The sequence below is a fragment of the Salvelinus sp. IW2-2015 genome, linkage group LG4q.1:29 (genome assembly GCF_002910315.2).
Source record: "Salvelinus sp. IW2-2015 linkage group LG4q.1:29, ASM291031v2, whole genome shotgun sequence".
Taxonomy (NCBI): domain Eukaryota; kingdom Metazoa; phylum Chordata; class Actinopteri; order Salmoniformes; family Salmonidae; genus Salvelinus; species Salvelinus sp. IW2-2015.
The window spans coordinates 18,013,706-18,039,425 of NC_036842.1; the positions used below are offsets into that span (position 1 = coordinate 18,013,706).

At 42.7% G+C, this 25,720-nt stretch overlaps 1 protein-coding gene and 1 long non-coding RNA gene across 2 annotated transcripts in view; one reads left to right on the forward strand and one right to left on the reverse strand.

Annotated features, from left to right (window-relative positions):
• Window positions 1-25,720, reverse strand: part of LOC139026834 (uncharacterized) — a 405,332-nt gene continuing 379,612 nt past the window's right edge. Inside the window, exons 2-3 of the long non-coding RNA XR_011478776.1 lie at window positions 232-324; window positions 1-20 (exon numbers count right to left, since the gene is read on the reverse strand). This is a non-coding gene — a long non-coding RNA (uncharacterized lncRNA). The remainder of the gene's footprint in view (window positions 21-231; window positions 325-25,720) is intronic.
• Window positions 11,540-25,357, forward strand: LOC111961590 (adenylate kinase isoenzyme 1-like). Its single transcript, XM_023983983.2, has 7 exons — window positions 11,540-11,648; window positions 16,665-16,704; window positions 17,534-17,569; window positions 18,154-18,317; window positions 18,627-18,743; window positions 24,683-24,874; window positions 25,141-25,357. Exons 2-7 carry the CDS (start codon window positions 16,698-16,700, stop codon window positions 25,207-25,209), a joined length of 585 nt encoding a protein of 194 aa, XP_023839751.1. The 5' UTR covers window positions 11,540-11,648; window positions 16,665-16,697; the 3' UTR covers window positions 25,210-25,357.

A 25,720-nucleotide genomic window follows, 5' to 3' on the forward strand; every position in this document is an offset into this window, starting at 1 on the left:
GACAACAACCACCCGAGCCACTGCCTGTTCACCCCGCTATCATCCAGAAGGCGAGGTCAGTACAGGTGCATCAAAGCGGGGACCGAGAGACTGAAAAACAGCTTCTATCTCAAGGCCATCAGACTGTTAAACAGCCATCACTAACATTGAGTGGCTGCTGCWAGCATACTGACTCAACTCTAGCCACTTTAATAATGGAAAAATMTATCTAATAAATGTATCACTAGCCACTTTAAACAATGCCACTTTATATAATGTTTACATACCCTACATTTCTCATCTCATATGTATATACTGTACTCTATACCATCTACTGCATCTTGCCTATGCCGTTCGGCCATCACTCATTCATATATTTTTATGTACATATTCTTATTCATTCCTTTACACTTGTGTGTATAAGGTAGTTGTTGTGAAATTGTTCGGTTAGATTACTTGTTAGATATTACTGCATGGTCGGAACTAGAAGCACAAGCATTTCGCTACGCTCGCATTAACATCTGCTAACCATGTGCATGTGACAAATACAATTTGATTTGATTTGATTTGAATACGTATGTGAGAATGCTGTTCATTGACTACAGCTCAGTGTTCAAAACCATTGTCCCTTCCAAGCTCGTAACAAAGCTTAGGACTCTGCAACTGGATCCTGGACTTCCTGACGGGCTGAACCCAGGTGGTGAGGGTAGAAAACATCACCTCCGCCATGCTGACCCTCAACACAGGGGCTCCACAAGGGTGTGTGCTTTGTCTCCTCCTGTACTCCCTGTTTACGCATGACTTCAACACCATCATCAAGTTTGCTGACGAAACAACGGTGGTAGGCCAGATCACCGGCGACGATGAGACAGCCGACAGGGAGGAGGACAGAGACCTGACAGTGTGGAGCCGGAACAACAACCTCTCCCTCAACGTCAGTAAGACCAAGGAGCTGATCGTGGACTACAGAAAACAGGGGGTAAGCACGCCCCCATCCACAACAATGGGCTGCAATGGAGCAGGTCGAGATCTTCAAGTTCCTCAGTATCCACATCTCTAAGAACTAAAAATGGTCCACACACGTGCTCACAGTTGTGAATAAGGTGGAAAAGGTTTGGCATAGGCCCTCAAATCCTCAAAACGTTCTACAGCTGTACCAGTGAGAGCATCTTGACTGGCAGCATCACTGCTTGGTATGGAAATAGCACCGCCCTCGATTGCATGGCACTACAGAGGGTGGTAATGACAGCCCAGTACATCACTGGGGCTGAGCTCCCTGACATCCAGAACCTCGGAGTGAAAGGAAGGCCCGGAAAATCGTGAAAGACTCCAACCACCCAAGCTATTGTTGTTAGGCAGGGCGGAGCAGGTGAACCCAGGTGCAGACTCAGACAAGGAGACAGGGATAAGGTAACTAAGGTGTTTATTGAAAAGCAGGGGGGAGATGGGCTGCCAGGGGAAGTAGGCCAGGGGAAGAGTATTTGTAGAGCTCTTGATAATGGATCTGCTCCGCCTCCAGCACACCTGTCTCTACTCACACAACCACATACACCCACACAGGGAGAGAGGGAGAGAGCACTGGAGGAGTGGCGGCAGGTTAGGGAGACACAGGATGAGATGGCGTGGCAGGAGCATATGTAACAATTGTTCTCTCTGCTTATGCATAGCAAGCGGTACTGATGCATCAAGTCTGACACCAACAGGCTCCTGAACAGCTTCTATCCCATGCCATAAGACTGCTAACTACTGTACACCGAGCAAAAAAATGAATGCAACGTGTTGGTCCCATGTTTCATGAGCTGAAATTAAAGATCCCAGAAACTGTCCATACGCATAAAAAGATGCAATCAAATGTTTTGGACAAATTTGTTTACATCCCTGTTTACATCCACCTGACAGGTGTGGCATATCAAGAAGCTGATTAAACTGCATGATCATTACACAGGTGCGCCTTGTGCTGAGGACAATAAAAGTTTTCACACAATACAATGCGACAAATGTCTCAAGTTTTGAGGGAGTGTGCAATTGGCATGCTGACTGCAGGAATGTCCACCAGAGCTGTTCCCAGAGGATTTAATTTTCATTTCTCTACCATAAACCACCTCCAACGTCGTTTTAGAGAATTTGGCAGTACGTCCAACCGGCCTCACAACCGCAGACCACGTGTATGGCGTCGTGTGGTCTAAGTGGCTTGTTGATGTCAATGTTGTGAACAGAGTGCCCCAGTGGCAGTGGGGTTATGGTATGGGCTGGCATAAGCTACAGACAACAAACCCAATTGCATTTTATCGATGACAATTTGAATGCACAGAGACTCCGTAACGAGATCCTGAGGCCTATTGTCGTGCCATTCATCCACTGCCATCAACTCATGTTTCAGCATGAAATAGCATGGCGACATGTCGCATGTACACAATTCCTGGAGGCTGAAAATGTCCCAGTTCTTTCATGGCCTGCATACTCACAGGCCAAGTCACCCATTGAGCATGTTTGGAATGCTCTTGATCGTGTATAATATTGTGTATAAAAATGTGTATAATAGAGCGTTCCAGTTATTGCCAACATTCAGCAACTTCGCACAGCAATTGGAAGAGGAGTGGGACAACATTCTACAGGCCACAATCAACAGCCTGATCAACTCTATGGGATGGAGATGTGTTGCGCTGCATGAGGCAAATGGTGGTCACACCAGATACTGACTGGTTTTCTGATTCACGTGCCTACCTTTTTTAAAAAAGGTATCTGTGACCAACAGATTGATATCAATATTCCCAGTCATGTGAAATCCATAGTTTGGGGCCTAATATATTTATTTCAGCTGACTGATTTCCTTAAATGAACTGCAACACAGTAAAATCTTTGAAATTGTTGCATGTTGCGTTTATATAACGTTTCAGGGAAGACCCAGATGCAGACCGTGTTGAAGTAACAAAAGTGTATTACTAGAACAGGGGCAGGCAAAATCACAGGTCAAGGGCAGGCAGAGGTCAGTAATCCAGATCAGAGTCCAAAAGGTACAGAACGGCAGGCAGTCTCGGGGTCAGGGCAGGCAGAGGTCAATAAACCAGGGTGGTGTGACAAGATACAGAAACGGCAGGCAGGCTCAGGGTCAGGGCAGGCAGAATGGTCAAAACCGGGAAAACAGGAACTAGAAACAGACAGGAGCAAGGAGAAAAACGCTGGTAGGCTTGACGAACAAAATTAACTGGCAACAGACAAACAGAGAACACAGGTAAACTCAGCAAAAAAAGAAACGTCCCTTTTTCAGGACCCTATCTTTCAAAGATAATTCGTAAAAATCCAAATAACTTCACAGATCTTCATTGTAAAGTGTTTAAACACTGTTTACCATGCTTGTTCAACGAACCATAAACAATTAATGAACATGCACCTGTGGAACGGTCGTTAAGACACTAACAGCTTACAGACGGTAGGCAATTAAGGTCACAGTTATGAAAACTTAGAACACTAAAGAGGCCTTTCTGCTGACTCTGAAAAGCACCAAAAGAAAGATGCCCAGGATCCCTCCTCATCTGCGTGAACGTGCCTTAGGTATGCTGCAAGTAGTCATGAGAACTGCAGATGTGGCCAGGGCAATAAATTGCAATTTCCGTACTGTGAGACAGCGCTACAGGGAGACAGGACGGACAGCTGATCGTCCTCGCAGTGGCAGACCACGTGTAACAACACCTGCACAGGATCGGTACATCCGAACACACCTACGAGACAGGTACAGGATGGCAACAACTGCCCGAGTTACACCAGGAACGCACAATGAGTGCTCAGACTGTCCACAATAGACTGAGAGAGGCTGGACTGAGGGCTTGTAGGCCTGTTGTAAGGCAGGTCCTCACCAGACATCACCGGCAACAACGTTGCCTATGGGCACAAACCCACCGCCGCTGGGCCAGATAGGACTGGCAAAAAGTGCTCTTCACTGATGAGTCGCGGTTTTGTCTCACCAGGGGTGATGGTCGGTTTCGGGTTTATCGTCGAAGCAATGAGCGTTACACCGAGGCCTGTACTCTGGAGCGAGATCGATTTGGAGGTGGAGGGTCCGTCATGGTCTGGGACGGTGTGTCACGGCATCATCGGACTGAGTTTGTTGTCATTGCAGGCAATCTCAACGCTGTGCGTTACGGGGAAAACATTCTCCTCCCTCATGTGGTACCCTTCCTGCAGGCTCATCCCGACATGACCCTCCAGCATGACAATGCCACCAGCCATACTGCTCGTTCTGTGCGTGATTTCCTGCAAGACAGGAATGTCAGTGTTCTGCCATGGCCAGCTATGAGCCCGGATCTCAATCCCATTGAGCACGTCTGGGACCTGTTGGATCGGAGGGTGAGGGTTAGGGCCATTCCCCACAGAAATGTCCTGGAACTTGCAGGTGCCTTGGTGGAAGAGTGGGGTAACATCTGACAGCAAGAACTGGCAAATCTGGTGCAGTCCATGAGGAGGAGATGCACTGCAGTACTTAATGCAGCTGGTGGCCACACCAGATACCGACTGTTACTTTTGATTTTGACCCCCCCTTTGTTCAGGGACACATTATTCCATTTCTGTTAGTCACATGTCTGTGGAACTTGTTCAGTTTATGTCTCAGTTGTTGAATCTTGTTATGTTCATGCAAATATTTTCACATGTTAAATGTGTTGAAAATAAACGCAGTAGACAGTGAGAGGACATTTCTATTTTTGCTGAGTTTATAAATACACTGTGGATAGTGGGAAAAAAGGGTGACACCTGAGACAAGCACCAAGAGAAGCTAAACAGATCAGGGTGTGACAGTTATATTTTTGTTCAGAATAGTATGCTTACTTACTTTATTGTGTACTTCTTATTTTTATATCTTGTGTGTTTTTGTTCTACCTTATTATTTTTTRTATTAGATTGTTATTGATTGCTGCATTGTTGGGGTTAGAGCTGGCAACGAAGGCATTTCACTGTACAGTTGCATGTGCAATTAAAACTTGAAACTATGTAACAGTGATCAGACTGCAAAGCTCTTTATTCAGCTTGAGTTGTGGTTCACCTTTGCACATTGGCTCTTTTCCTGTTTGTTGCAAAAACACAGATGCACCYTTTCTCTTTTACTCTTTTAGGATCAGCCTTCCTTTGATAACTACTGTACATAAACAGCCTCTGCTCTATGATGTCATAGGGAAGCTTGCTATGGGAAAAGAAGTGAGCAAAGGCCAAGCAATTCCCATGCAACTCCAATCTTCTGCTGGAACAGACCACAAACCTTTCATTGGGCACGCCACGTCATTTAAACGTGGAAATGTGGGTAACATTTGGTTGAGACATTGGTCAATGAGATTTCAAAAAGACAGCCAGGAGTTTCCTGAATTCCCAATGTGTTATCACTATGCGTTCAGCCATTTAAAGGTACAACAAATTGCAAATGGTTATACAATGACAGATATTTTGTATTTATACAACAACTTAATGTGTTATCACTGTACTTCATGTGTTAGCACAACCAAATGACCTGGATTGCAGTTTACATAGTGTAAGTAATCAATGATGTTCAAGATTCTGCACAGATTATTACAGCAATTGTGAAGCTCTCCACAGACTTGCAACCTTTGCARGCTATCATCTTGAACATGCACACTTTCTATGATTACATAAGAAGACATTTAAAGTTACAGTAGGCTAACCTCAAAATGTGGCCATGGATGTGTTACTGATTTTAAGGTTGAATAAATACTCTTACATTCGATTCTAAGATAGCCTCAGCTTTAGGATGTTTACTGTATTACAAAAATATTATTGAATTGTGTTTGGTTGACAGCAGAATCAAATATCGACATTTAAAGGGTATCTAATGCTTGGATAGTTTCATCTGAGCCACTGGCTTAATCCTATTCTTGAACTTATTTTTGGTTTAGTTGGAGACGTGAATCCAACATTTAATATGTTAACTTGTTGATAGGCTATTTACTGTATTGCAAAAGTGATATTGAAATGTGTTTGGTTGTCAACAAATTCCAGTTTGTCTACAAATTAAGAATTTATATGCTGGATTCACGTCTCCATCTCAACCAAGAATCAAGTTAAAGAATAAGACTAAATGAAATTAAACTTTATTTAAAGTTCATTTAAAGTTTGATTGCATTTAGTCCTATTCTTTAACTTAGATGTTTGTTTGTAGACAAACTGGAATTAAAACCAGACTAAATCAGTGGCACAGATAGAACTATTTAAGCAGAAGATATTGTAAATCTCCTTCAAATGTTGATATTTGGTTGCATTAACAATCAAACACAAATTCAATATCCAGTTTGTCTTCAAATTAGTAATTGGATTCACGTCTCCATCTCAACCTAAAGTCAAAGTAAAAAAATAGGACAACATTTAATCTAATCTAACTTTGAATGCATTTTAGATAAAGTTGGATTTAACTTTGATTTTTGAAATGGCGACATTAATCAAACATAGAGTATTAATGATTAACTTGAAGATTACTTTTGAAATCAACCAAAGCTTGAAACCATAGGCCTATATGTATTGTGTATTTTTCAGTTGAACCCTGGGTTGAATTGAAACAATCGCTGTTGATGACTTTGCAAATGCTTATATAGGCCTAAATAGTATCATTCATGATATATGACGTATAAAGTATGGTTACATTTCATTTGTTCTGTTAAACTTAGCCTTTGGAACGACTTAGATAGCAACAGCTAATATATTTAGTTATTAAGGGGTCTCTCAATAATCATTCTCATGATAGCACATTGGTAGTAGTCAGTGTTCTGTTCAATGTTCTCTACCTATAAATGACTCTAAATACCCCAGTTCATGTTGTTCATTTCAAAAGATTACAAGATAAAAAATTGCTCACACCATTCAAACCAACGAAGGGCAGTTCTGAACAATTTAAACTGGATTTGAAAGAGATGATTGATTCCCTGCCTAAATGCGAAAGACACATTTCAGTTGAATGCATTCAGTTGTACAACTGACTAGGTATCCCCCAATCATATCTGGCCCTGTGCTCTCTCTGACTCATGGCATTGAACGCTTTAGCAGGATTCTTTCTCTTCACAACTGGCTACATGATTATCGCATCTCAAAGAGTGTAACTTTTTTTGACAATTTTGATACCTTTTGGAAACAAAACACGTTTTATTAAGGAGGATGGGATTCAGCACGCTTATAGGGAAGGACATTCAACAAGCACAGCACTTAAACAAATGACTGATGATTGGCTGAGAGAAATTGATGATAAAAAGTTAGTTTGACATTGACATTATCAATCATAGTCTGCTGCTGGAAAAACACAAGTGTTATGGCTTTACACCCCCTGCRAMATTGTGGATAAAGAGTTACCTGTCTAACAGAACACAGAGGGTGTTCTTTAATGGAAGCCTCTCCAACATAATCCAGGTCAAATCAGGAATTCCCCAGGGCAGTTGTCAAGGCCCTTTACTTTTTTTTCAATCTCTACTAACGACATGCCACCGGCTTTGAGTAAAGCCTATTTGTTTATGTGTGTGGATGACTCAACACTATACACGTCAGCTACTACAGTGATTAAAATGACTGGAACACTTAACAAAGAGCTGCAGTTAGTTTCAGAATGGGTGGCAAGGAATAAGTTAGTCCTAAATATTTCAAAAACTAAAAGCATTGTATTTGGGACAAATCATTCACTAAACCCTAAACCTCAACTAAATCTTGTAATGAATAATGTGGAAATTGAGCAAGTTGAGATGACTAAACTGCTTGGAGGAACCCTGGATTGTAAACTGTCATGGTCAAAACTGTTGATACAATAGTAGCTAAGATGGGGCAAAATCTGTCCATAATAAAGCGCTTAACAGCACTATCAACAAGGCAGGTCCTGCAGGCCCTAGTTTTGTCGCATCTGTACAACTGTCACAAAGAGYGAATTGGGAAAACTACAATTTGCTCAGGACAGGGCAGCACGGCTGGCCCTTAAATGTACATGGAGAGCTAACATTAATGATAGGMTCGGCAGGTAGCCTAGTGGTTAGAGCATTGGACTTGTAACCGAAAGGTTGCAAGATTGAATCCCCGAGCTGATAAGGTAAAAATCTGTCGTTCTGCCTCTGAACAAGGCAAGTTACCCGCCTAGGCAATCAATCATGAACAACGCTTTCCTTACAACTAGCAATGAAAATAAATAATATGCTGTAACATCTCTCATGACTCAAAGTGGAGGAGAGATGATGTCATCACTACTTGTTTTTTGAAAGAAGTGTTGACAAGCTGAATGCACCGAGCTGTCTGTTTAAACTACTAGCCCACATCTCGGACACCCATGCATACCCACATGACATGCCACCAAAGGTCTCTTCACAATCCCAAGTCCAGAACAGACTATGGGTGTCCACGCCCTGACTGTAGATTGCTTTGTATGTTTCTATTTTTAGTTTGGTCAGGGTGTGATGTGGGTGGGTATTCTATGTTGTAGGTCAAGGTTTCTTTTTCTATGTGTTTGGCCTGGTATGGTTCTCAATCAGAGGCAGCTGTCTATCGTTGTCTCTGATTGAGAGCCATACTTAGGTAGCCTGTTTTCCCACTGTGTTTGTGGGTGGTTATTTTCTGTTTAGTGTTTCGTCATCTTACAGGACTGTTCGTTTGTCGTTTTGTTGTTTTTTCAGTGTTCAGTTGTTTATTAAAATAATAATTGTTTTATTAAAATAATAACGCATCTGCCGGGCGAGAGTGGGCATCGAGCCAGGAGGAGTGTGCCAGCCCTGCTCTCCAGGCCTCTAGTGCGTATCCTCGGCCCGGGTTATCCTGCGCCAGCTCTGCACACTGTGTCTCCAGTGCGTCCTGTGCCTGTGTCCCGCACGTGCAGGGCCAAAATCACCATAAGCCAGGACGGGTTGTGCAGGCTTTGCTCGGAACCTCCAGTGCGCCTCCACGGCCCAGTGCATCCGGTGCCTCGGCCAAGGACAAGGTCTCCTGCATGTCCCTCCAGCCTGGTGAGTCCTGTGCCGTGCTAAGCCCTAATCCTCCTGCATGTCTCCCCAGCCTGGTGAGTCATGTGCCTTCTCCCAGAACAAGCCTCCAGTGTTGATCCATGGCAAGAAGCCTCCAGTGTCGATGCAGAAGCCTCCAGTGATGACCAGGCGAGCTCCAGTGATGATCCATGGCACGAACCGTCCAGTGAGATCCATGGCCAAGCTCCAGGATGATCCATGGCACGAAGACCCTCCAGTGATGATCCATGGCAAGAAGCCTCCAGTGATGATCCATGGCACGAAAGCCCAGTTGAGGATCCATGGCACGAAGCCTCCAGTGAGGAGTTATGGGCACGAGGCTCCAGCGTCGCCCTTTTCTAGTCCGGAGCCTCCAGCGACGCCTCAGTTATCCCGGAGGCCTCCAGCGATGCCCCTCTAGTCGGAGCCTCCACGACGCCCTCTAGTTCCGGAGCAGCCAGAGTCCCCCTCCTGTCCGGAGCAGCCAGAGTCCCCCTCCTGTCCGGAGGCAGCCAGAGGTCCCCCTCCTGTCCGGAGCAGCCAGAGTCCCCCTCCTGTCCGGAGCAGCCAGAGTCCCCCGTCGGGCAGCCAGAGTCCCCCTCCTGTCCGGAGCAGCCAGAGTCCCTCCTGTCCGGAGCAGCCAGAGTCCCCTCCTGTCCGGAGCAGCCAGAGTCCCCCTCCTGTCGTGGCAGCCAGAGCCTCCTCTCTGTCGGCGCGGCGCTGCCAGAGCCTCCCGCCTGTCCGGCGCTGCCAGAGCCTCCCGCCTGTCCGGCGCTGCCAGAGTTTTCCTCCTATTCGGGGTCCGTTGTAAGGGTCCCCAGTCCGGGGTCGGCGGCGAGGGTCGCCACTCCAGAGGTGCTACATAAGGGGGCCAAGACTAAGGTGGAGTGGGGTCTACGTCCCGCACCAGAGCCGCCACCGCGGTGAAATGCCCACCCAGACCCTCCCCTATTGGTTCAGGTTTTGCGGCCGGAGTACGCACCTTTGGGGGGGGTACTGTCACGCCCTGACCGTAGATTGCTTTGTATGTTTCTATTTTTAGTTTGGTCAGGGTGTGATGTGGGTGGGTATTCTATGTTGTAGGTCTAGGTTTTCTGTTTCTATGTGTTTGGCCTGGTATGGTTCTCAATCAGAGGCAGCTGTCTATCGTTGTCTCTGATTGAGAGCCATACTTAGGRAGCCTGTTTTCCCACTTGTGTTTGTGGGTGGTTATTTTCTGTTTAGTGTTTTTCGTCACCTTACAGGACTGTTCGTTTGTCGTTTTTGTTGTTTTGTTCAGTGTTCAGTTGTTTTATTAAAATAATGAACACTTACCACGCTGCACCTTGGTCCTCCTCTCCTTCTCCCGACGACATGCYTTACAATGGGAGGTGTACAGTATTACATAAAGCCATGAGTACATGGAACTCTATTCCACATCACGTAACTGATGCAAACAGTAGACTCAGATWAAAAAAACGGATAAAAATACACCTTATGGAACAGCGGGGACTGTAAAGAAACACACACACAAGTACAGACACATGCATACACACATGGGTGCTAGCACACACTCTACACGCATGTYCATTATTGTATTCTTGTATGGTGGTATCATGTATTTTATGTTGTGGATATGTAGTGGTGTAGCGATGTTGTATGATGTACTATTTTATCTTTTTTTRTGTGTAATGTAAGTGTCTTGATGTGTTTGGACCCAAGGAAGAGTAGCTGTTGCTTTGACACCAGCTAATGGGGATCACTAATAAAATACCAAAAAATACAAATGAGGGTTTGGAACTTTAAAGACAATTTTATCAGAATAATATTTTGCGGATAGAACATTATAGACCCAAGCTCTCGAAATATAAAAGCTGAGCTGTGCTGGGCTTGGTTAAAACCCTGAATGGGAGATTAATGATCAGCTAGGAGGTGCTGCCTAGTCTATTGTTAAAAACAAATATATACGTATATATATATACTGTATATACATATATATAGTGTATATAAGGTTGAATTAATGATGTTGTTTCAAAGGTACAAATTCAACACATTTTATACAAGGTTTGTCTATGCTGAAAATTGGTTACAACGATGACATAATCCTGAGGTTAAAATTTTACCCTCAAAACAACAATTGATTACTTTTTTCAAATCCAATGTWTTTTCCATGTAGATTCCACGTCAGAATACATTGACAAATTACATTGAAACAACTTTGATTCAACCAGTTTGTGCTCAGTGGGCTCRTTTGTACAGTAGTTGTGTGTTTCCCTACTGACCTCCCCAGCAGTTGGTTCAGTCCATATTAAAGGAACTACATCTCAATCTGCAGTTGGTTGATAATCCCCCCCTTAACTGACTTCCTCATTAGCTTGGTGTCTCCCTAGCTCTCTCTCTCTTCCCCTCGATTACACAACCTCTCCTTAATGAAGCAGAGTGTAAAATTTAAATGCAAAGGGAGCAGCCGCAGATCGAACACACAACAATAATTAATCCTTAGAGCAGCACACTGCCTGCAAACCCTCCCCCTCCCTCTCCTCCTGTCTCTCGCCCTCCCTCACTCTCCCTCTTTTCCCAGAATGCACTGGTGTCWGAGCAGGCTGAGCTGCGCTATAAAAAGGAGGAGGAAGGAGAGGGAGGGCCACCGTGCATCAGGGACACTGCTCAGACAGACACAGGATACAGGGACAGTCACACTGGTGGACAGATCTGCACCGTTACAGAGAGGTCAGTAGAGTACAGACACACAATGGCAGCAGCGCAGAAGAAGAGAGAGTGCAGGAAGTATGGCTTGGGGGCTTGTTGCGCTGCAGGAACACAGAGATGCTTGTCAGGGAATAGTGAGCAGAGAGCTTGACTGGCTGGAGAGAGAGAGAGAGAAAGAGAGAGAGAGGCACTGTGCAGTGGCGCCTGAGCTTAGCTGTAACTTCTTCTCTGATGCAATTCATTTAGAGGCTATGGAAGGCTGACAGCCAAAGGAAGCGTGTGTCATTCTATGTGTCATCCACCATGGCTGTGAATGGACTAGACCATCGCACAGTATTTATAAATCTCAGTGACTGACAAGAGCATGCCTAGGCTGCATGCACAGAAGGAGATAAAAAGAACAGGCTTGGCTGGATTTTGACTCGCTCATCTTTTATTGAGCTGTCATGAAGTTCAACTGGAATTGCCTACATGTTCCTGTGCCTGTCCTGTTGCTTCTCCCCTCATGCTATTTTTGCATTCAGACATAAGCCTACCTTATTTGCAGTATGGCTCTATTTACAGCATGTTGCATTGATACGAGCTGCTGCATGCCTTCTCATGCTATTGATTCTTCTCAGTTAATGGTGCAGCTCCAAAACAGTGAAGCCCTACAGCCTAGAACTCACACGCGCACGCGCACGTGCACGCAACAAAGCTACAGTAGACCTCTCTCTCTCGCTTTCTCAGACTACAGAATATCATAACTCAGACTGGGCTGATGATGTCAAAGAGTTTCACTGCTTTCCCTTAAAGGCATATCACCACTATTAAAGTAGCAGTACCACAGGAGGACCACATACAATACAGTACATCACCTGCTTTGCACAACAGCGAGCAGGGAACACTGCAGTTGTTATGACGGATTATGTGCTTATTGCTAAATACTRTATGCTACACTTTCATTGGCTTTCCCAGCTGCAAGTGCAATACAGCATTCCATGTGCTTTCTGGGAATAGTTGACATGGTATCTGGGAACAACTGCACGGGGGACTGACCGGGTATTTTTATAGCTGGGGTAAGAGAGTTGCAAAATAAATTAACAGTCAACGTAAAGGTCAATGTATGTGGTCAACATTGTGCAGCGTAACACAATATAAAACACATGTTACGCCTCATGTCAAATCAATCATACTTCATAACGGTAACCCCAGCTGCCTGGGACATGTCAGGTCCTCCCCTGACTGGAGGCTGTGAGTGTTTGGCATTCCAAGTACGCTGGAGACCCTGATGAGGGCACCATAATAGGCCAGGATGGGAGTCCCAAAAGGGCACAGCACAGACTCAGATGCCAGGGTGACATTTACAAAGACCACAGGGTCAACAGCCCCTACATAAAACCTGCCACCCTGGACCTGGACTAGTGAGCCTTCAGAAAAAGGAAGATAGAGTAGGGTAGATCCTCTCAGCTCTGTCAGGTTGGATGGGTGTTGCTGCACAGTTATTTTCAGGTCTCTCCAGAGATGTTAGATCGGGTTCAAGTCCAGGTTCTGGCTGGGCCACTCAAGGACATTCAGAAACCTGTCCCGAAGCCACTCATGCTTTGTCTTGGCTGTGTGCTTAAGGTCATTGTCCTGTTGGAAGGTGAATCTTCGCCTCAGTCTGAGGTCCTGAGCGCTCTGGAGCAGGTTTTCATCAATGATCTCTGTACTCTGCTCCGTTCATCTTTCCCTTGATCCRGACTAGTCTCCCAGTCCCTGCTGCTGAAAAACGTCCCCACAGCATGATGCTGCCACCACCATGCTTCACCGTAGGGATTCTGCCAGGTTTCCTCCAGCTGTGACACTTGGCATTCAGGCCAAAGAGTTCAATCTTGGTTTCATCAAACCAGAGAATCTTATTTCTAATGGTCTGAAAGTCTTTTAGGTGCCTTTTGGCAAACTTCAAGTGGGCTGTCATGTGCCTTTTACTGAGGAGTAGCTTCCGTCTGTCCACTCTACCATAAAGGCCTGATTGGTGGAGTGCTGCAGAGATGGTTGTTCTTCTGGAAGGTTCTCCCTTCTCCACAGAGGAACTCTGGAGCTCTGTCATAGTGACCATCAGGTTCTTGGTCATCTCCCGGGTGGCGCAGTGGTCTAGGGCACTGCATCGCAGTGCTAGCTGCGCCACCAGAGTCTCTGGGTTCGCGCCCAGGCTGGGCTGGGTTCGCGCCCAGGCTCTGTCGCAGCCGGCCGCAACCGGGAGATCCGTAGGGCGACGCACAATTGGCATAGCGTTGTCCGGGTTAGGGAGGGTTTGGCCGGTAGGGAGGGTTTGGCCGGTAGGGATATCCTTGTCTCAGTATGTAAAAAAAAAATGTAATAAAAAATGTATGCACTCTACTGTAAGTCGCTCTGGATAAGAGCGTCTGCTAAATGACTAAAATGTAAATGTAAATGTTGGTCACCTCCCTGACCAAGGTCCTTCTCTCGCGATTGCTCAGTTTGGCCGGGTGGCAAGCTCTAGGAAAGTCTTGGTGGTTCCAAACTTCTTCCATTTAAGAATGATGGAGGCCACTGTGTTCTTGGGGACCTTCAATGCTGCAGACATTTTTTGGTACCCTTCCCCAGATCTGTGCCTCAACACAATCCTGTCTCGGAACTCTACAGACAATTCCTTCGACCTCATGGCTTGACTTTTGCTCTGACATGCAGGATGATGAAGACAATCAGTGAAACTAAACGCCTTCTTACTTTTCTCCTCTGTGAATGGGGTGGAATAATCTTATCAAGCACTGTCTGGCACAGCTAGACATATGTAGACACATACACCAGACAGTGTACAAACAATATGGCCGCTCTATTGAAACACTTTTCCAATGGTGAAATTTATACTCAAGCCTGTCTGTGGAACACGGCTGAGCTGTGACTTTTTTCTGGTGCATTATAAAAAATCACAAAGCAAATGAAAGGACATCTATGCTTAGTGCTACTAGTCACCTGCCTACCCATTTCTTTGGCAGTGTCACTGCACAATTAATCATAGGATATTTTAAACCAGAAACACCTTCTAGTGTGTGTGGTTGGTAACCTGTAAGTTTATGCAATGAAAACTATTGCCATGACACAGAAAAACATGCAAACATTTTTCTATTCAGTCTCTAATGAACCTGAATATCCWGTTTTCTCTCTGGAGTTCAAGTCAGGATACTCAAACCCACAAAAGGTCACTAAGTAACCAAATAAACCCTTGATTATGTTCCACTGTACTTAGGTTCAGGCTAAAAGAAGGGCTAGTCTGTGTTAGTGTTTCTGATGCTGCATTCCCATGATTCCCTTCTGTGGACTGACTGGGTCAAGTTACATTCAAGTTACATAATATACAAATGGTGGTGTGTTTCATCTGCAAAAGACTTGGTCAATAAGAGATGTATGGAGAGTCTGAGGAAATGTTATTCTCACATACATTCTCACAGTGCATTCGGGAAGTATTCATACCCCTTGACTTTTTCCACATTTTGTTATGTTAAAGCCTTATTCTAAAATTGATTAAATTGTTTTCCCCCCTCATCAATCTACACACAATACCCCATAATGACAAAACAAAAACATATTTTTATTAGATTTTTTATAAAAAAATGAAATATCACATTTACATAAGTTTTCAGACCCTTTACTCAGTACTTTGTTGAAGCACCTTTGACAGTGATTACAGCCTCGAGTCTTCGTGGGTTTGACGCTACAAGCTTGGCACACCTGTATTTGGGGAGTTTCTCCCAAATTTATCTGCAGATCCTTTCAAGCTCTGTCAGGTTGGATGGGGAGTGTTGCTGCACTGTTATTTTCAGTTCTCTCCAGAGATGTTCGATCTGGTTCAAGTTCAGGCTCTGGCTGGGCCACTCAAGGACATTCAGAAACTTGTCCCGAAGGCACTCTTGCCTTGTCTTGGCTGTGTGCTTAAGGTCGTTGTACTGTTGGAAGGTGAATCTTCGCCCCCAGTCTGAGGTCCTGAGCGCTCTGGAGCAGGTTTTCATCAATGATTTCTGTACTTTTCTCCGATCATCTTTCCCTTGATCCTGGCTAGTCTCCCAGTCCCTGCTGCTAAAAAACATGGCCGGGTGGCAAGCTCTAGGAAAAGTCTTGGTGGTTCCAAACTTCTTCCATTTAAGAATGATGGAGGCCACTGTGTTCTTGGGGACCTTCAATGCTGCAGACATTTTTTGGTACCCTTCCCCAGATCTGTGCCTCGACACAATCCTGTCTCGGAACTCTACGGACAATTCCTTCGACCTCATGGCTTGGGTTTTGCTCTGACATGTACTGTCAACTGTGTGACCTTATATAGACAGGTGTGTGCCATTCCAAATCTTGTCCAGTTGATTGAATTTACCACAGGTGGAATCCAATCAAGTTGTAGAAATATCTCAAGGATGATCAATGTAAACAGGATAAACCTGAGCTTAATTTCYAGTTTCATAGAAAAGGGTCTGAATACTTATGTAAATAAGGTATTTCTGTTTTTAATTTGTAATACATTTGCAAACATTTCCAAAAACCTGTTTTTGCTTTGTCATTATGGGGTGTTTTGTGTAGATTGATGAGGAAAAACATTTATTTAATACATTTTAGAATAAGGCTGTAACGTAACAAAATGTGGAAAAAGTCAAGGGGTATGAATACTTTCCGAATGGACTGTACATTATAAGAAAATAGCAAGTTCAGGCGTAAGTGGTTATTCTCACTTACACATTTTCTCTTTTGCTTGGACATCAACTGTCTTAATGTCAAAACTGTGAAAGAGTATAGGCTTTACTACAATATAATGAATATGAATGCTTTCAGATTAGATTATGTAATTTGCAGTAATTCACATTTGACAGAGATTCGTAAGTATACTAAGATAAACTACTAACCAATATTACCATCTTTAGTTCTCTTTGAAATGATATGGGTGACTATTTTAAATAAGAAAATTAGATTGTTTAACCAAAATATTTGCATGGAATCAAATGCAGTCGAAATGTGATACTAGCTCTGAATGTACAAGCTAACATCTGTATTCTCTGTCTTCTATTTCAGTTAAAAGGAACAACCCTTACATAACAGATCAAGATGGCAGGTAATTATGAGAAATTATATTATGTTGGTCAGCCTTTTCCATAAGACTGTTTTCATGGTGGAAGTGCATGCTTAGGCTATGGTGACCTCTGCTGGTTATTTTTTATATTGCAACAGCTGAACGGAACATACTGTACATTCACAGTTAACACAACACTCACATGGGAAAATAGTTTATATGAGTTTGTAGCTATACATTCTATTGTTGTTGATTAATCGATGAGGCAACATGGATTTCTTAGCAACTTCTTATAGCTACTACTTATCAATGACTGATACGTTTTTTCCATTGAGAGATATATTTGCACTMCTTGTGCAAATCCAATCCAGATGTAAAAAACTCAAAGACTTTACTAGAAAGTACTTTTGGATTCCCTAGTGACTTTAACACTGCATTTCCTCATGTGGAATCATGTTAAATGATATTATGCATAAACATCCCAAATTGCTACCAAATGTGTGTGACTACAGTGAATTTGGATAAACTTACCCCATAATTCTAGTTAGGCGCCATCTTCTATGTGGTCACAAAGCATTGTGGTTGGTTGTAGTTGCCAAGGTAACTCCATTTTAGTCTAATTAGAGTAGAGCATGGCACGGTAGCTCCAGTGCAGTGCAGTGAGGTTCCGTGTCAAGATGGGTTGCTCAGCCAGCTGCTCTGGACGAATTGTCCATTCTGATGATGGTTTGTTACACTGTCACATTTAAAACATTTATTTACTTGGTTTACTCTTAGCAAGCTGCAGGGTTAATGAGTAACCTAAATGTCTAAAGTTGTTTCTAGAACTACCAAGACTCACATGTTGCTCTGTTGTCTCTGTTCCTTCTAGACAAAATCAAGGACGCCAAGATCATCTTTGTTGTGGGTGAGTGAAATACATTTTTCCTCTAATTTTGTGAAACCCCACACAAAATCAGAATCAACACCATCATTCAACACAATACAAAATGAGTACATGTTGTAAATGCCTGATATTCGTAGGCCATCACTGTAAATAAGAATTTGTTCTTAACTGACTTGCCTAGTTAAATAAATGTAAAATAAAATAAATAAAACATTAGATGTGTAGACAACACTTCTCTTGAAGGAATGCACTGAAGTATGCAGTAAATACATAGAACAGCCCTGTGTCATACACTTCCAACCATCACTAAGGTTATGGCTCGATGGAATTCACCAACCACCAGTAAGGTTATGGCTAGATGGAATTCACCAACCATCACTAAGGTTATGGCTAGATGGAATTCACCAACCACCAGTAAGGTTATGGCTAGATGGGATTCCCCAACCACCAGTAAGGTTATGGCTAGATGGGATTCCCCAACCACCAATAAGGTTATTCGCTAGATGGGATTCACCAACCACTACTAAGGTTATGGCTAGATGGGATTCACCAACCGACCAAACACCACTAACCCCTGGCCTGTCCTTTTTGTATGTGTCCCCAAGGCGGGCCTGGCTCTGGCAAGGGCACCCAGTGTGAGAAGGTGGTGGCCAAGTATGGCTACACCCACCTGTCCTCCGGGGACCTGCTGCGTGCTGAGGTGGCCTCCGGCTCTGAGAGGGGCAAGACCCTCCAGGCCATCATGCAGAAGGGAGAGCTCGTACCCCTGGTGAGTGGCTGCATTGGACAGCTTTTCGAATCATATCCACAAAGCACTTACTGCGTAACAGCACGTCAATTAAATGTTGTTATTACAGCAATTATAGTCCAACTTKATACATTTATGGTATAAGGTATAACCATTTGTGCTGAACTCCTTGCAATAAGTACCAATAAATCAGGTAAATACCAATTGTAATAGGGGTGTTATTGTGTTCATAGTTATTTTTCAGCACAGAAGTAAAACTGTTCAAACATCTTTCTATGAGGGTGAGTGTGTTTCATGTTAATAAATAGTACATGTGCTTCCCTCCTATAGGACACAGTCTTGGACATGATCAAGGATGCCATGATCGCTAAGGTTGACGTGTCCAAGGGCTTCCTTATTGATGGCTACCCCCGTGAGGTCAAACAGGGCGAGGAGTTCGAGAAGAAGGTAAGAGGAGACAGGAACATGGATTCACATTTAGAAAATCCTTGCTGTTCCCATGGGCGGACTTTGTGATTTGGAGGTCTCAGGCAGAGGCCAGTCTGAGGCCACCCCTCCTCCCCGTCCCTTCTCAAAAAGGTGTTATGGGATTTATAGTAAAGACATGTAATTTATCTGTAAAAATGTATTACTTTTTAATGTGCCATGAACACAACCAGTTATGTTTTCATCTGATTGTCAAAAAAATCACTTTAAAAAAAATGGTTACCTTAGTATGTTCATCCAAAATAATTCCAGCATGCGAACAGTGCACTGTGCACCCGCCAACTTTCCTTCAATTCACAAGTAGCTGACAATATCTCACCAGAGAAAGCATTCGATCGAGCGAAACAGCGCCCCTCTGTCTTACGATATGTAGCCCATGTATCTGATGTTGTCTGGCCAGAAAGAGTATGACATGCCTTAATCTTTTTGTCCAGACACCATCCGATACATGAGCTACATACACATACATGTCCTCTGCATCGACGACGATGGCAGTATTATCAGCAGCACCTGTCTTTTTTACCAAAGAAATGCGTATTGTATCTCCCTAAGCTAACACAGAATTGTTTTAAGATGGTCATACCAAGGATAATTTAGCTATTTGATTTTGAATTTTAAGACCCCTCTAGGTATCAAAAAAAAATATTACAAAATTATTTGATGAAACATTGAATTTGGCTTAACTGCTATTAGCCCACAAAAAAGTGTTTAATAACAGATTAATACGTGGAAAAAACTGCCAAAAATCTATCAAAAGGAAGTATGTTTTGAAGTGCCTGTCCTATATCTTAGAGAAATAAGCTACAAACATAATAAGAATTTATCATGGAATTACCTGTATACCTTTGATGTGGAAATGCTGTATAAAATTCACTCAAATAATATGTTCAGCCCTGTACCAGGTTACCTTCAGATGAGTCTTGTAGAACTTCAGAGAGCAAAACAGAGAACAGATGTTAGAGATACTTCCATGAGAAGATCGATTTTCGGGATGTCTCCTGGTCTGACAAACAACTCTGTAGCTAGGGTCACCTTCCACCGCTGATGTTAAAGGCAAACATTGGCGGATGTGGTGGATGAGACGTAGCCCATGCAAAACAGACGTAGCCCATGCAAAACTTAAACAGACGGATTTAGATTTTTTCAATGATTTATTTATTATGCCTCAAGCACAATAAATTATGTGAACCATGCCTCGAACAAAAGAGATCTCAGAAGATCTAAGATTAAGAATTGTTGACTTGCATAAAGCTGGAAAGTGTTACAAAAGTATCTCAAAAAGCCTTGATTGTCACGCCCTGACCTTAGAGAGCCTTTTTATGTCTCTATTTGGTTTGGTCAGGGTGTGATTTGGGGTGGGCATTCTATGTTTTTGTTTTCTATGATTTTGTATTTCTATGTTTTGGCCGGGTATGGTTCTCAATCAGGGACAGCTGTCTATCGTTGTCTCTGATTGGGAACCATACTTAGGTAGCCCTTTTCCCTCCTTTCTTTGTGGGAAGTTGACTTTGTTAGTGGCACTTATGCCCTGTAAGCTTCACGATCGTTTTTGTTATTTATTGTTTTGTTGGCTACATTTTAACAAATAAAAGGAAAATGTACGCTCACCACGCTGCACCTTGGTCTACTTCATTCGACGGCCATGACATTGATGTTCATCAGTCCACTGTACGACAAATTGTCTATAAATGGAGAAAGTTCAGCACTGTTGCTACTTTCCCTAGGAGTGGCTCAATGAGGTTAAGAAGAATCCTAGAGTGTCAGCTAAAGACTTACAGAATTCTCTGGAACATGCTAACATCTCTGTTGAAGAGTCTATGATACGTAAAACATTAAACAATAATTGTGTTCATGGGAGGACACCACGGAAGAAGCCACTGCTGTCCAAAAAAAACATTGCTGCACCTGGATGTTCCACAGCGCTACTGGAAAAATATTCTGTGAACAGATTAAACTACAGTTGAGTTGTTTATAAGGAACACACAACACTATGTGTGGAGAAAAAAAGGCACAGCACACCAATATCAAAACCTCATTCCAACTGTAAAGTATGGTAGAGGGAGCATCATGGTTTGGAACTGCTTGCTGCCTCAGGGCCTGGACAGCTTTCTGTCATCGACGGAAAAATGAATTCCCAAGTTTATCAAGACATTTTGCAGGAGAATGTTAGGCTATCTGTCCGCCAATTGAAGCTCAACAGAAATTGGGAGATGCAACAGGGCAACGACCCAAAACACAGAAGTAAATCAACAACAGAATGGCTTCAACAGGAGAAAATACACCTTCTGGAGTGGCCCAGTCAGAGTCCTGACCTCAACCTGATTTGAGATGCTGTGGCATGACCTCAAGAGGGCAGTTCACACCAGACATCCCAAGAATATTGCTGAACTGAAACAGTTTTGTAAAGAGGAATGGTCCGAAATTCCTCCTGACCGCAGGTCTGATCCGCAAATACAGAAAACATTTGGTTGAGGTTAATGCTGCCAATGGAGGGTCAACCAGTTATTAAATCCAAGGGTTGACATACTTTTTCCTCCCTGCACTGTGAATGTGTACATGGTGTGTTCAATAAAGACATGAAAATGTATAATTGTTTGTGTTTTTAGTTTAAGCAGACTGTGTTTGTCTATTGTTGTGACCTAGATGAAGATCAGATCAAATTTTATGACCAATTTATGCAGAAATCCAGGTATTTCCAAAGGGTTCACATACTTTTCTTTGCCACTGTATTTTTAAATGAATATATACAAAGTRGTTGTTTAAACACCTATTTCTATTTGGAGGTGGCTGTCCCAAACCCTGATTCCTAAACTTCATGTTTGAAAATAAAGCAATTCATGATTTGTGTATTTTTTTTACACTTATTTAAATAGAACATATTGAGTTGTTCTATTATTACATTCAAAGATACTCATCTAATTATTAGTTGTGTTTATTTTTTAAATATCTTTCTCTGAAAAATGCTGTCCCCACTTTTGACCTTAACTGGAGTTGTACATAAAGGGTGTGACCATTGAGAGAGTTGAAAAAGTTAAACTGCTAGGTATAACATTGGATGGTCAGTTATCATGGTCAAGTCATATTGACAAAGTTGTTGTGAAGATGTAGAGAGGTATGTCTGTTATGAAAAGATGCTCTGCMGTTTTGACACAAACATCAACTGTACTAGTTGTTCAGGCTCTGGTCTTGTCCCATCTTAATTACTGTCCGGTAATACGGTCAAGTGCAGCAAAGAAAGACCTAGCAAAGCTGCAACTGGCTCAAAACAGAGCAACACGCCTTACCCTTAACTGCACATACAGAACTAACATCAACAACATGCATGCCAGTATTTCCTAGTTGAGGATTGACGAAATATGAACTGCTTCTCTTCTAGTTTTTATGAGAAGTATTACTGTGATGAAAAATCTAGATTGTCTGCAGAATCAAATAACTTTCAGCTCAGACACCCATACATACCCCCCAAGACATCCCAACGGGGGTCTCTTCACAGTCCCCAAGTCCAAAACGAATTCACACCAACGCACAGTTTTATATAGAGCCTTGATCTCATGGAACTCCCTTCCAGCTCCAATCACTCAGGCAAACAGCAAAATGACCTTTAAAAAACGGATTAAAAGACAACTCATGGAATGGTGGGGACTGTAAGGGGGGACACACAAACACACCGACACACAGACACACACTAACACACACATTATTTTTTAGTTGTAATGTTTGTATAATTTTTGTTGTATTTAAATGTGTGTTTTGTTATTTGTCATGTGTTTTTTTTGTGGACCCCAGGAAGAGTAGCTGCTGCTTCTGCAAAAGTTAATGGGGATCCAAATAAACAAACTACCAAACCACACACTTTAAAAGACTGTAGAATGAATGTGCCTTAAGCCCCACCCCTACAAATATCACTAGGTGATGGGATTGCACCCCTCTCCACTATGGCCACATTTTGAGTAGTKTGTCTGCAAATCTTAATGTATTTTGGAGAAGTGTCACTACCGAACATCCGAATACATCAAGAAATATGTAAACTTATGGTTTTGGGACTAAAATATATGTTTGCTGGGATGCCCACATGAAAGACAGCCAGCCATATGTAAGCAATGGTGATTTTTTAAAGAACAACATTTGTCAAAATTGTCTAAACCGAAATGGTCACAACCGAAACAATTGACACAATAGAGATATATAGAGGTCTCATCTTTGTATCTGTGCCAGCATGGAGTCTGTGACAGCACCAGCAGCACCATTAAGGCTATCTCCAATCTAAAGTTCCATGCACCATGCTCTACCAACTGAGCTACAGAGGACCACCATGTGGGTAGTGGACAAGTGCYAACTTCAGGAAAAAGTGTAGAGTATTGAAATGCATAGCCAGCAGGGGGGGCTCCAATCCTCCAAGATCCCAAACATTGACATCTATTTGGCCAAAACATAGARGTCTGTAATGTGCTTTACTTTACTGTACTAAACTGTACTCTGTGCTCTATTATACTGTGCTGTACTGTAACCTACTCTACTGTACTGTACTGTGCTCTGCTATACTGTAATGTACCCTGCTGTACTGTACCCTACTTAAGTTTACTTTACTTGAGTTTCTAACAATTGAAGAAAGGGCCCTTGGACTCTTGATCTAGTGGTCTTGGTCTTGAGACCACTCAAGACCACATACAGACCTACCTCTATGACTAACACTTGACAGTAAAAGTAAAAACAATAAAGTCAAAATAAAACATAACAAAAACTATGTTTGAATGACACTGAGGGGCAGTGTTGTTACAGTTAATGCCGGTTTGCCTGAGGCTGATGCCGTGCAGGTGTTTGTACACATGCAATATACACACACTCTCATTCAAATGCACACATGTGCACATACATGGACACACACATGTAAATAGTGGCAAACATTTTTGATTGGCCTTGCTGTTATGGTCTTTTGTTTTTTGCATTGTTTTCTGTTTTCCTTTGTCTTTTTTCTCTTTTGTTCATTTTGTTGTTTGTTGGTGCATTAGGAGGGGGGGTCTTGGGGGTGGGGAATGGATGGTTGAGGGTCCGCTCTTGGGGAACTGTGGGGGGGATCTTGGAGGGCTGGTGGGAGATCTGTCGACGTGCCCTTGAGCAGGTCGTTGACCCTGGTTGCTTCTGTGTGTCACACTGGATGGGAGGCTGTTAGATGACTAATGTGATGTAGTTGTTGAGCGGCTTCATTGCAAGTATATCGTATGTTTTAAATGTTCAATATTCAACATTCAATAAAGTAATAATAAACACTTGACACTGAAATGCCTGGTATTTGACCAAAATAAAGATAAAGTGATCATTTAAAGATTTAACAACATAAAAATGTTTTATGCATAAGTAATTCAATCAACATTTAACATTTTATAGAGAACAATAGAGATGATATTTCTCTAAATAAAATGTAAAGGTTTTGAAAATCAGGCTAAAAATCATGTTTTTACTATTTTGTTAATTTAGTATGCGAATCGAAAACGAATCTGTAATAGAAGGTTAATCAAAACGATCACTAGTGTGCATGGTTCTCCCTTTATAGCAACTTTTCCCACTATGTTTCAGCAGTGACACATTTAGTGGGGTGGTAAGGAATTCAGATAAATATTTCAGATATGCAATACAAACAAAGTGTGTGAGTATGTCTACCTGACATGTGTGCTAAAAGTTTGGAGAAATAGGATTTAAATTGACATTTTTACACCACTTCTGTAGAACYATCCATACATGAACTTATGAGGTGTCTTGTCCATTCAAAAATCACCAATATCTCAATATTCCTATATTTTCCATAGAGATAAATATTTAGATTTTCCCCATCACCTCCCACTTAAGAGGACTTTATAATTTCAAAAACCTTTGTGTCCACCATTATGTTCATCTTCTCATAGATCGGAGCCCCCTGCCTGCTGCTGTACATTGACGCCAAGGGTGAGACCATGGTCAAGAGGCTGATGAAGCGCGGTGAGACCAGCGGCCGAGCTGACGACAATGAGGAGACCATTAAGAAGCGCCTGGACCTGTACTACAAAGCCACCGAGCCAGTCATCGCCTTCTACTCCAGCCGCGGCATCGTCAGGAAGGTGAGACTGGAACTAATAGCTATAGGCTACTGTCATGAGATAAAAGATAGAGGAAGTTTGTTATGTATGACAGTATGTCATAGCACAGTGGAATAAAAACATTTCCATTTTATTATACAATGTGACAATACACCCAAGTGTCTCATCTCACATCTCTCTGAAAACTCTAACACTCTCTCGCTCAGAAAATACTCTTCACTTTACAATGATGATGCCATCCCCTTTGTAATCTAACTTCATGCCTTTCTTTCTCTCGTTCTCCTCAGATCGACTCCGAACTGCCTGTGGATGAAGTCTTCGGACACGTTGCCAAAGCTATCGATGGCCTGAAGTAAAAAGCAAACATGACTGGATCTAAATTAATTTTTTGTTCTTTTTTTCTAAATGTTCATCTTATGCCGAAAAAAAGCACCAATCTGCTGAGCCACCTTGGTTATAATGAAAGGCCATTAAAGAACAGCGATGCCTTAATTCAACACTGTACTTCTCCTCCAGCAATAATCTCTTGTTACAGTTCACCAAACACAACCGACACCCATATACGGTCATATTTACAAGAATGTCATAACTTCCTAAGAGTCTACTGTTCACTTCCTGTTTGCCTGCCATGTCTTGTCCACACTTACAGTACAGTAAGTCTATGTGTGTGTGTTTGTGTGTAGGTATGTATGTGTGTGTGTGTGTGTGTGTGTGTGTGGTTTTCTAAAAACCATACCTGTTCCTCTGTCTCATTAAAACATAACCTTCAAACCCTAACCAAACAACTGCATATGTATTTAATATCTGACAGAAGAGACCTTCTCAATTGGATAAATAATAGGTTGATACAATCTCACAGAATAGCAC

Excerpts from the sequence above, each read along its gene's own strand:
- LOC111961590 (XM_023983983.2), top strand. Across the intron at positions 18,318-18,626 it reads AGGGAGAGCTCGTACCCCTG|GACACAGTCTTGGACATGAT; the intron begins GTGAGTGGCTGC and ends TCCCTCCTATAG. Across the intron at positions 24,875-25,140 it reads GCCGCGGCATCGTCAGGAAG|ATCGACTCCGAACTGCCTGT; the intron begins GTGAGACTGGAA and ends CGTTCTCCTCAG.